At 41.6% G+C, this 13,205-nt stretch overlaps 1 protein-coding gene across 4 annotated transcripts in view; it reads right to left on the bottom strand.

The window, feature by feature from the left end:
- Window positions 1–13,189, bottom strand: part of glrba (glycine receptor, beta a) — a 27,735-nt gene extending 14,546 nt beyond the window's left edge. Inside the window, exons 1-5 of one of the 4 annotated variants that reach the window (XM_017461594.3) lie at window positions 12,080–13,189; window positions 4,968–5,099; window positions 2,946–3,052; window positions 2,284–2,351; window positions 473–699 (exon numbers count right to left, since the gene is read on the bottom strand). In XM_017461594.3, coding sequence (XP_017317083.1) covers window positions 473–699; window positions 2,284–2,351; window positions 2,946–3,052; window positions 4,968–5,089 — 524 coding nt within the window. In that variant the 5' untranslated portion in view covers window positions 5,090–5,099; window positions 12,080–13,189. The other 3 variants (XM_017461593.3, XM_053677694.1, XM_017461592.2) reach the window with 3 other exon arrangements.
- Window positions 13,190–13,205: the final 16 nt, after the last annotated feature.

The raw sequence follows: 13,205 nt of genomic DNA, 5'->3' as shown, positions 1-13,205 counted from the left end.
ACCAGTAAAATCATGCGTGGGCTTACGAATTCTATTTAATCCCATACATACAGTACATAAAATACTCGTGTTTTTAAGTAGTAATCACGGTGGAGCTCGGTGCTTTTTAAGGCTCGATAATAATCGAGTCTTCAGCAGGTTTAGGAACATAATTAAATCACTACAACTAAACAGCACTGTATTTCAAACGGTGCATTATACCCTAATAAAGCGAATATATCTAATGTATACTAACTGACTGTAGCTGAAGGACGTCCCTGTCGCTCAGCTACTCTGAAACGCTAATCCTTTACTTACACATTTACATGACACATGCATGAGACACGCCTGAAGTTACCCTCATTATACACGGCACGTGAAACCCACCCGAATTCATGCGGGGGCTGCAATGATGAGCCAATGAAAGGAAACGGAAGCAGACTGTAGATATCCGAGGAAGGACGTGAATCAGAAGCAGTTAGACGGCAGTTACCTCATGCTAATGAGCACGTCCCCGTTGCGGAAGATGAACAGCAGGATGTTCTCCTGTGTCACGTCGTGGAAGTTGGCGTTCTTCTCGTTGGCGAAGAACAGATCAGGCTTCCACAGGCACTGGAACATTTTGGGGTCCACCGTCAGCGCGTCTGACTTGAAGTCTGTCGGCAAACGCAACCTCGGGTCGTTCCAGCGCTGCCGCAGGAAAATGTTCAGGCGGTAATCCTGGATAAACGAGACACGAGGACGGAGGAAGAGAAAGAATCTTTAAAAAATGAATAAATAAAGATCATATATGTATACGAATAAGATCTTTCGTACTATTGTGATACTGAGAAATATTTAAGCAGCAAACAACGTGGTCATGTTTCAGCGTTTGATTTTGGGATGGATGGATAAATATCTGGATGAATTCATTCATTAATAGAGGGACGTATAGATAACTGGATGAATGAATTAATGAATCAATCAATCAGTGGTTAGGTAGGTGGATAAATGAATACATGGATGGTTGGAAGAACAAATAAATGAATGAATGAAGACATAGATGGATGACTGGATGGATGGAGGGATTGATAAATAGATAAATGAATGAATGGATGAATTAATAGATGGATGGATGGCTAAATATATGGATTAATTAATTAGATGAATGGATAGATAAATGAATGAATGATTGAATGGATGGTTAGAAAAATGGATGAATGAATGAATGAAGAGAGATTATGGATGGATGGATGAAAAGATGGATAATAAATAGATAAGTGGATGAAAGGATGAATGGATGCCTGGGTGAATGATGGATGGATGGAATGATGGATGAAAAGATGGATAATAAATAGATCAGTGAATGAAAGGACGAATGGACGCCTGGGTGAATAATGGATGGATGGATGGAAAGATAGATGGATAGATAAATTAATGAATGGCTGGATGGATGGCTGGATGAAAAGATGGATGGATGGATGGATGGATGAAAAGATTGATGGATAGATAGATAGATAGATAGATAGATAGATAGATAGATAAATGAATGAATGGATGGATGGATGAAAAGACAGATGATAGATAAATAGATAAATTAATGAATGTATGGATTAAATGATGGCTGGATGAAAATATAGATGGATAAATAAATAGACAAATGAATGAATGGATGGATGGATGAAAGAATGAATGATTGAATAAATGCATGTATGGCTGGGTGAATGATGGATGGATGGAATGGTGGATGAAAAGATGGATGGATAGATATATAGATAAATGAATCAATGAATGGATGGATGGATGAAAGAATGAATGATTGAATGAATACATGTATGGCTGGGTGAATGATGGGTGGATAGATAGATAGATAGATAAATGAATCAATGAATGGATGGATGGATGAAAGAATGAAAGACTGAATAAATACATGTATGGCTGGGCGAATGATGGATGGAATGGTGGATGAAAGAATGAATGATTGAATAAATGCATGTATGGCTGGGCGAATGATGGATGGATGGAATGGTGGATGAAAAGATTGATTGATGGATAGATAGATAAACAAATGAATGAATGGATCGATGGATGAAAGAATGAATGATTGAATGAATACATGGATGGCTGGCTGAATGATTAAATTAATAGATCTATGGCTGGGTGAATGATGGATGGATGGAATGAATGAATGAATAGATGGATGGATGGATGAATAAACGGATGGTTAGAATAACAAATGGATGAATGGAATAATGGTTTGGATCAATTAATATCCATCATTTTTTAAAAAGGCACAACATAATATTTTTAAATGGCCGTGGTTACCATTGTGGTCTCTTGAATTGAGCCAAAGCTGTTGATGAAAATGTTCACCTTATCCTCCACTGGAATGCCTGCACACACACACACACACACACACACACACACACACCACCATTTTGTGTGAATGAAGCCTAACTTTGGATTAGGTGTGTAATAGAAATTGATTCCAGAATATTACAGCTCAAACCTGTCCTCACAAATATTTGACCTTTATAAAGAATGTTCTGGTGTACGCATGGCTGTGAACGAGAACGCGCGGGCCGCTGATCTTCCACGCTCCTCCACGGCACTGTGATCCCACCGGCCGTTTTGTGACACTCGAGAGCTTCCAATTATCCTGCGCAGTGTGAGCCTGGCTCTATCCTAAACCCAAATTACAGCTCTAATGAGCTCATCTATAACTGTACTTTGGACTCGTCAGATCTGCGTACACACAGGGGTCCGGATCGACTTTTTTTTTTTCCGGCCCACTTTGGATTTTCTGGAAATGTAAATATTGTTGCTCTGCCCTCACGCCGAGGCGCTACAGCGTTCGTGAATCGATCATTATACTGTAATGCACTATTCCGATTACACCTTATGGCCTCTGTGTAGAATTAAAAGATTATAAGCTTGCTGTTCCAGTCTAAATACAAAGCAGGTATTATGCTGATGAACGGCAGTACCTTTGAAGTTGGGGCGGATTCGGGAGTCATAAGTCACGAGCAGGCGGTTGAGGATGTTACTGGTTGAATTGGCAGGAACTCGATCGAGGTCCTCGGCTGACAACTGACTGTAATCAACAAAGAAAATCGCCCGGACAGTTACGCTCCACACACATACACTCCTAGCTAGCTAGTCCACTAACACCCTTTCTAAAAACAGTAGCACCACTACATTTTAAACTAGCTTTCCTTTTGTATTAGCATAGATAGTTCGTTAGCTACTTTACGTCGTTATCTATTTTATATTAGTTACAGTTCATGGAGCAGCAGCAATGAAATGTAGTATTTTGTTAGATTAGTTGTGTTGTTTTTGTTTACGGTTCACATCGTTTGCTTTTGTTCATGTTGCCTTCTGTTTCCGCCCCGCCCCAGTCATGCCACTGGTTTGTTACCCGATTGTGTGCACCTGTTCCGTCCTAGGTCCTCGATTTGTTTGTTTATTTACACTCTGTTGTGCGTCTACAAAGTCTTATTGTGTATTTTCGTAACTTTAACTCCCAGCCTCGGTGACTTGCGTCCTCGCATGTCTTCTCTTCTGACCGTGGATTACCCTTGCGTCATGTTCTGCCCCCTGGCATGAGAACGCTTTTGGGATTCTATAATAAAGTGTACTTTATTGTACTCCGCCCCTGTCCCCTCATCGGTCGTTTGCTCTACTGTGTTCACCTGTTTTGTGTTATTCTGCTCATCTCTAACTAGTGTGCATTTAAGCCCTGCTGCTTCACGGTCTCTGTAAAGTCTAGTCAATGTTTTCATGCCTTTCTAAGCATTTGCTTGCCATATTTCCTTGACCCTTTGACTTGTGTTTTTCGTCTTTGATTAGGAATTACTCTGGTTTGGCGTCAGTGCGTTCCCTTTATACGTTCCGCATTGAACCGACCACTGTAGTGTAGTCGTTGCGCTGTCGTCTCACCACTCCTGTCTCCTCGCTTTTGATTAAGGGACCCCTGTACTGTCTTTCAAAATGAATGAAAACATATCTTCTGGACTATAAGAGAGTAGTTATCTGCTTTTAAATGCAGTTCTCTCTCAGTTTAGTCCATTCCGATCCCAGGTCAGACTTTTCCAGCGTTTTCTAGGTCTCCTCTAATCAGACCTCGGCTTCCGATCCAGGATGTCTAATCGCTTGCCCTATAACAATATAACAATCCAAGTTAATCCAGTATTCATCAAGAGCACACCTCAAAGTGTTTTATTCCCTGGATATTTTATGTACTGGCTCTAGATGGTACAAAATAAAACCCCTGTTGCAAAATCACACACACACCAAAAAAATTTTTTTTTTAAATGCTGTAGTAGAAGCAATTTTGCTTGCCTAAAGAACCATTTTGTTTTTGCCATAAAATCGTTATGTCTTTGGTGGACTTTTGTTTAATTCTCTGACCAAACGGGTCGAAGATCCATTAATCTAAAGGTTCTTTAGGCAAAACAAATGGCATCGCTAAAGAACCTGTTCCAGCACCTTTATTTTTAACAGTGTAGCGTGCTCTTTGTTTTTTTTGTTTTTTTAGCGTGTTAGTGTTGTATTACGATAATAAACACACCCTCACTAAAAAGGAAAATTCCATAGCAATGCTGAAACTTGGTAATTCACTTTATAAGTATCTTTCGTTTGTTTAATCAATAGCGCTGAAAATATCCCAGTTTTTAGACAATGTCAAATTGGTACTCGCTCAGTCCAGTCCTGATATATTAGTGCACGAACTTCTGAGCCAACAGGACAGGCTCGTGTGAGTGAGTGTGTGTGTGTGTGTATTCTGTTCCACGCACATAAGAAATGATGAAAAACTTTTTACTGTCAACACAAAAAAAACGACTGGTCCATACAGCACGATGATGTCACCATGATGTCACACGATTGATTCATTACTGCATTAATGAAAAAGAAATTGGAATCACTGTGTGAAAGAGAGAGAGAGAGAGAGAGAGAGAGAGAGAGACACACACATTGAGAGAGCGAGAGAGAGAGAGAGAGAGACTCACGAAGGACAGACGACTGGTTTTTTGCCTTTCTTGCCTTTCTTGGGTTTGCCTCCATCTTTTGAAGCGCCCTCAGCGAAAAAAGGAACCAGCAACAGCAGCAAGAACAACGACCTCAGATCCATGACTGAACACCTGCATCTCACACACACATACACACACACACACACAAGCAGAGGACCCTTAATAGCCCAAACTCCAACGTTATCCTACGTTAACCTGCAGACGTTTATTGATCTCAAGTCTGACAGCACCTTCACATCAACTCCACCCCCCTGCTGACGTAACACCTACAGCGTTACGATATTTAACAGTGTTGAGTTAGCCCTCTGTAGTGATTAGACTAGGCTACTCATTAATCAAGAAGCTTGCCATGTTTTTTAATTATTAGCACATAATTAGCTCGCAAGGATACACACGTACACACACAGTGCAATACACACAGTTTGTTTGGAGTGTTGAGAGCGTTTCGAATTCATTCAGAAACTGAAAATGTTAATGCAGCATGAGAAATCAAATCTGACAGAAGAAGTCACTGTAGCATTAAAACGTCCTTCTCAGTACAAAAAGAGCATTTATTTATTTATAGCTCCAAAAACGGCTCGTTTGGATGTGGCGGGATTTGTGACGTCACACGTCATAGGCTAATATATTTGCATATGACGGCCTCTGTAACAAGACATCGACTCCTACTTTTACATCATCTCGCCGTTGGCCCCGCCCACTGGCGCTCAGTCGCTGAAAAGAGTTCCGCATATGTTATGCCAGGGAGCGTTGGTAATTAATTCATAAACAAAGATGTTAGCCATGAAGAATTAAGGATAAAGGACACACACACAAAAAACGATCGTTTCAGTCAAACAGGTTGGTCATAAGTTCATCAGTTTTGTACGTTACTAATATTATAATTCCACCTCACGGAAGATAATTTAAACACACACACAAAAAAACCATGTCACGACCCCGTTAAGGTTAATGCCAGTAAACACCATAAGAGATAGTTCAATTCATTAACACAATGGATTAATTAAAGGACAGTTCCGTTCAATACCATAAACATCAGTTAAATCTGAACTAGATTCAACACCGCAGGAGTTACTACAACACTAAACGTCAATCCGTCGCTGTATTAATCGAAGGGTTAACACTGCTCAACACTGTACGGATGGTGTTAATTCAACACCGGGACTTCGTTCAGACCTGTACGGATAATTCACCGGTGCAAAAGGTAGAATTTTGCATATATATGACACTACTGTACGGTTTAATTCTGTATAATGTGTTATGGATGACCTTAATTCATCATTGTACGAGTTAACTCAACACTGCATGAGGTATATTGAGTTCATTCCAGGCTCAAAAACACGTCAAGTAATAATTGTTGCACAGCTATATTTAACAAAGGTGTCTATGTGTATATATATAATATATATATATTATACACCTGTGATTTGTTTGCAATTGTTTGATATCCATGAGAGCAGAGTATTTTTGTGACTTTTTCCTCAACAATAAAGACAATTTTTCACAGCCTTCTTCTCTCATAATTTACAAAGGGTGCCAATATTAATGGAGTGACACTCCAGGTGTTGATTAAATAAATACTGGACTTTGTGCTGTGGAAGCAGAGACTTGGCCAGGAGCCCAACACGTTCTCATCGAATGGTCGTTTAACACCGACAAACGTTCATTTAAATAAATAAATAAATAAATAAATAAATAAACAAATAAATAAATAAAAACATTAAAATAAATAATAACCCCGAACAAATCATTTAAAACACAAGTTCAAATTTCCACACAAACTATTTTTAGGAGTGTGAAAACGGTATGAATTAGCCGTTAGCTTGAGCTCCGCAGTGCCAGGGCTGAGGGGAGCGCGAGCCCGGAGTGCAACGTTCTTCACCGCGCGCGGAGGTTGACAGCGCGCGGGTCGTACTCACGCGCACGGTCAATCCATCACAGATCAAGAAATAAAGAAATAAATAAATAACCCGGAACGAGTCAAGTTTGACTTGGGGAAGTTGCAGTGTCATGCACGTTAAAACACCCACACTACTCTAACCGGGACTTGCCCTTGACAATGAAAGCAACAGCAACAACAAAAAGCCTCATAGACTGCAGAGTACTAATTAATAGCTGGATAATAGTGAGGTCGCGTGCACACGTCAGGAACCCTGGGATATACACGGCTTACTATTTATTATTAGTCGTGCGGTTTAGTGTGGTGCATGCGGTTTGGGACGGAGCTCCGGTCTTACCTCATGAAGTCCGGACAAGAATATACATATATATATAAATAAATATATAAATATATATAAATCCTCGCTCACTCACTCACACTCACACACACACGCACGCGCGCGCGTCCGGTTATAACACACTGTCGCTGTCATGGTCCATCTCTGTCCCGTCTCAGTGTGTGTTTGTGTGTGTGTGTGTGTGAGAGAGAGAGAGAGAGAGAGAGAGAGAGATGCGAACACACGCACAGAGGTGTGTGTGTGTGTGTGAGAGAGAGAGTGAGTGAGTGAGGGTTTTGTCCGGTGAAAGAAGACAGGAACGGGACGAATGGGATTCCGCGTGCACAGCAGTGCCGCGCGCGCACTTCGATACACAGTTCAATGTCCCGGCCGGCGCGAGCGAGCGCCATTTTTTTTTTAACTGAAGGAAGAAAAAAAAAAAAAAAGGAAGCAATGAACACAAAGTAGCGACGGCAAATGACAAAAGAAAATAAAGCACTGAGTCACTGAGCACATTTAATAGTTTCTACATAAGGATTTATGCAGAGAGAGAGAGAGAGAGAGAGAGAGAGAGAGAGACCACAGTCCCCTCAGTGAAGTGTAGGCTATATGAGGGGCACGTGGTCAGGTAAGTTTCTGTGCAAGAACAAAATGTTCCCATAATGTGTGGAATCCATTTTAGGATTGTCTGAGAACACTTTAAAGACAAACTGGAGTCAATATTGACATCCACCGCCACCCTCACCGTGGTCCCCGGTCAGAATTCTGTACTAATCACTTTTAAGACAAATGTCCGATTGGGCCGTGACTTTTCCCATCATTAACCAGCCTCTGACTTTCGGCTCAAGATGAGTAACCAGATCAGGGCCGGTTCTAGACATCTGGAGGCCCTGGACAAACTCGCTTATGAGAGTAGGTTTTTTCCCATTACTTTAAAATGTTAAGTTAACTTGATTAAACTTTTTTTTTTTATATATATAATGAGTCTTTATGAATCACGTATACATTACAGGACAGTGAAATTCTTTTCTTCGTATACCCCAGCATGTCAGGAAGTTGGAGTCAGAGCGCAGGGTCAGACATGATACAGCGCCCCCTGGAGCAGAGAGGGTTAAGGGCCTTGCTCAAGGGCCCAACAGTGGCAGCTTGGCAGTGCTAGGGCTTGAACCCCCCCCACCCCCCCGACCTTCTGATCAATAACCCAGAGCCTTAACCACCAAGCCACCACTCTATATCTATATAGTAAGTCAGTTTATTATTATTAAGCCACACTCACTAAAATTTTTTAAGGCAGCCTGGATTTTTAGTTGTAGTTTTTACAGTAACACACCCTTAAATACGCACTATATACACAAATCAACTGCTAGTGGGAGTCAGAGACGAACTCCTAAGCAGAAAGAATAGTTCATTTCTTCATAAAAACGTATGATTATTTTTCCATAAATATAACGAGTATTTGTGACGTGAAAACTAAATGACGTATTACGTTAAAGAGGTAATGTAAGCATCAGCAGGATTTCGAAGATATACAGACAGTCGAGGTACTCTTTTTTTTTTTAAAATGCTCCAGTGTGTTTGCTCGTTGTCTTTTAATACGAACGTCTTTACTTTTCCTTCAGTATTTCGATCCCGACGCGAATGTCACTGCGCGCGCGAATTCGGAGCGTCTGACAGTCTCGACACGTCGACGGCGCTCGCGCGCTTTTGAACTCCGAATAAACCGGCAAACGCTGACCGACAGAACAAGGCCCGGTCTATTTTTAGAATACGCTACAATCGCTCCAAAACAGACGACGGCAACTCACGTTCTTTCTCCGCGTGCCTGTTTAGCCTTTCGCGCAGAAGCCCCCGAAGGATGCGATCGTTTCGGCGCCATCATAAGTCACTGACGTAAAGTCAGTCAGAGGCACCCGCACCCGCACCCGCTCTCCTCATGCACTCAGACCCACTTTGAAACGGTGACATTAATTGGTGTCACTAGTCAACAATCGTCCTTCATTTCATCAGTATCGAGCGATAGCTTGCCGTCTCCGCACCATTGTGAGCTGCTCCGCCTTCTCCTTGTATGCTTACTCATCACTGTTGCTGATAAAACCCACTACTGCAACGTCATACGCAAACTTCATCGTTATGACTTCCACCGCTCCACGAGTGCCTGCATTCTAACGTCTAGAGCCGACCCCAGGAAATACGCCGTTTTACTCCAATACGCACTTTCAGACAGCTTCACAACAGGATGTACCCCTTTCTTACCTGTTGCCACTACACCTCTAGCTTGACTACCACATTAACTAGACATTCAGAGTGAACAGAAAACATTTTTTTAGCGAGCTAGCATTAGTCTTATCATGTAAACGGAACCGTTTGGCCATACGCTTTTATTATTCACCCTCAGTCCTGCCATTGGTATGTTTCTTGATTGTGTCCAGGTGCTCTGTGTTGACTCGAGTCTTTGATTATTTTGTCGTTATACACCTTGTGTTGAAATTCGTCCATTTCTAAGCCTTGTCCCATAGTCCCGTGTCTAGTATTTGGCCCCTCGGGAGTTTTCTCATGTTTTGAAACGTGGATTATCTTTGTTTGATGATGTCTGCCTATTATTTCGCACACGTTACTGGATTTAATGATCCATGTAAAGTGTACAGTAGCTGAGATATATGAAGCGATCCACCGCTGTTCGCTAGGTAGACGCTAGGTGACGTTCCGGGAGAATAAAATAAACAGCCCAACATTTCCGGGTCGTTATGGAGGTTAGCGTCATACGGCGTCGCTGGCAATCACAAGAACGTTGACGGGTTTTTTTTTTCGTAGAAGCGGTTTCAGTCAACTCGGAATGGAAGTCTAGGGGGAGATGTTAACTTTTGATCAATAAACAAATTTATCGATAAACTCGTATCTTCGTAAAAACGATTTCATCACTCCTTCAAGATGCGGTGGAGTATTTCTTTAATGTTGGGTTTGGGTTGTAGCGTCCATGAAAATAGCACACTAAAGAATGTGTGCATGAGGGGGAGGAAATGATAGATGGCACTTCAGTAGCAGTGTGTGTGTGTGTGTGTGCGAGAGAGAGATGGAGGTAGAGAATAGTCCCACTCATCCACTCCACACACACACACACACACACACACACGAATGAAAGAAGTGGGCACTGTGTGTACAGTGCTATACAGGTTTGAGTGTGCAAGAAATATGTGTATTGTGTATATGTGTGTGTGTGTGTGTGTGTGTGTGTGTGATAAAGAGCTAGAATGCAGTGGTGTAAATGTGTGAGAGTGTGGATTTGTGTAAGCGGAAAGGACATCAGAGCTCAGAGCATGGCTTTATGCCAGCTCACTGCAGAGGACGAACACACACACACACACACACACACACACACACACACACACACACACACACACACACTCTCGCACACAGGTCTTTACCCGTTATTAACATACTTCAACTACTTTCATTGCCACACTCTATCTATGTAATGAATCTAATGAATCTTCTTAGTGACCACTATAAATACACACACACACACACACAGTACATCTTCACTGCAACTATGAAGCTCAACAGATTTTCTTCCTTATATTCGAATTATAGTACCTACACACACACACACACACACACACACACACACACACACACCATCTGTCAAAGAATAATCTGCACACAGCTCTCATTCTGCTCAGTCAAACCTCATACCTCAGGCTACAGAACTCTGATTCCTGATTGGACGTCACAAATACGTCCAATTTAAAAGAAAATATTGATGATCACTGTAGAATCACATCTGCTTCAGAGTATTTAAAGTTTCAACCTGCTGTTCTACAACGTGTCCAGTAAAATCTGTTAAAGAGAAATTTGAATCCAAAACGATCATAGAGATCACACATCATGCGCAGTATTATTAGCACTGAAACGATTCATTACAACACACAACCTTGCCAAGTCATAATTCTAGAATTCATTTATGAGAAACGTAATTATACATTACATTACAGGGTAGAGGTCGACCGGACGTGGATTTCACAGATACCGATAGGTAAGTCGGGTGGTACCTACCTGCCTATAACCGATTAGTCAACCGATAGTTTTCAAACTCGATGCTGAATGAAAACGTAAACGAACACTCAAAGGAAAAAAAAATAAAAAATCGCTGAACTTTATTAAACAAATAAACAGCACTGACCGTCCTGTAAAAATGTCGTTAATATATATTAACGATTCATAAATATCCACGTAAATAAAAGCTCTACATCCAAACAGAACCGAAAGGGAACGCTCAAAATAACAAATAAAAACCGAGACGTCCGAAACGAATCAAAAAAACACTTCGAATAACACGACAAGATTCGTCAGCGATGGTTTTTATTCCGCCTCTAGAGGGCGCTCTCGTACGGCATAACGACAGCGGACCCTTCTGAGCCGCTCCCGCAAAATACGCATCCGGGAAAAAAAACCATCGATGTGAATTTTGGCCGATAATCGATTGCTGGAGCTATCGGAAAAACCGATCAATCGGGCAGACTTCTATTTCAGAGCCTCAGGGATGTGACGCAACATGGCTGCCATACTGGGATCTATGTTTGCATCTAGTGTATTTTTGTCTTGCGAAAGTTTTTTTTTTTTTTTTAAAGGTTTTGCCATTGCACACATCTGTTTCTGTGATTATGGGATTTCGTTTCCTGCTTTAGTTTCTCTACAGAAGGTTTGACTTTGCCTCTGCCGCTGCTAATTTCCGAGGTATTTCATTCATGAGAACGATCGCGTGCGTTAATCTGAAGCGGCACACCGACGGTGCTCATTTCACTATTTATCTAACGTCTCGCTATAGCGCATTCTGTGTTCCTCGTTTCACAATTCTGCTGAAGAACAAAGAAGTATTACCTCACGCTTGCGTCAGCTCAGGCGGCGAAGAGTTTTCCACTGCTTTCTTTTGAGGAGTACATCACCCATTATTTATTCTGCACCTCACTGATGATGTCCATCGGACACTTTGGAAACCTGCTTCCTTTTCACTTTCTTTCAGAAGTTCTGAATATACATGGTCCCAGACACTACCCGAGCCGCTCGGTCTCCGTCGGCACCGGCTTCCATACCACGTGTTTTACAAACAGCTGTAATAAGTGCTTTTCCGGTTCACTCATTCAGGACCAGCGCATCTTTCCGTTCTTTAAACATCGTGCGCTCTGTCGATGATCTATCGGAGTACGTTGTGACGTCGTGGAAACACACCGAGAATTATCGGCTGTATTCGGGTGGTCTCAGACCGATCGTTTTTGGCACGGATCCGAACGCGATCGCCGCGTTCACATACGTCTTAACGATCCGAACCGAGGGAGAAAACGCGGCGGGTTCCGAAAGCGTCCCAAATGAAAACGACGCCGAGAGCAGAAGAGTCAAGAAAATGATTAGGCTGTGTTTTAGAAGAAATGACTTCTTGTAAAACTTTGACCATATTTTACTATCGAGACCAACGCTCCAGACAGGACCGTCAATACAGAAAACGTCTCGAGACCAGACTCGAATCGTATAGCTTCCGGTTTAGCCTTGTGCAATCTGCCTGCTAAAACAAGGACATTCGAGAACTAAAAAAATAAATAAATAAATAAAAACACATCCTTCATTCCGAAGCTGAATCACTTTCTTCCTGAGCACGGTTCGGAGTCAGGTTCAGCTAGGAGGCGTGGCTTAGAGTATGTACGTAGAATCGAATCGTACAGCAGAAGCATCACATCTTGACTGATTGACTGCATTTGTAAAGTGAGCAGTGAAATAAACGAGTCTCCGTCAGTACGTCCTGGGAAAAAAAAAAATATCACGCTTTTATTTATAATGAGAGAAATATGAGCAAAAAATCTATAACAAATCAACCGTACAAAACTGTTCTCATTTATAATAAAAAAAAAACAAATAAAAAAAAACAACACCATACAGTGCATCCGGAAAGTATTCACAGCGCTTCACTTTTCCCTCATTTTGTTAAGTCGCAGCGTTATTCCAAAATAGATTC

Source organism: Ictalurus punctatus, chromosome 29 (assembly GCF_001660625.3).
Source record: "Ictalurus punctatus breed USDA103 chromosome 29, Coco_2.0, whole genome shotgun sequence".
Taxonomy (NCBI): Eukaryota; Metazoa; Chordata; class Actinopteri; order Siluriformes; family Ictaluridae; genus Ictalurus; species Ictalurus punctatus.
This window is presented reverse-complemented; position numbering and strand designations above follow the sequence as displayed.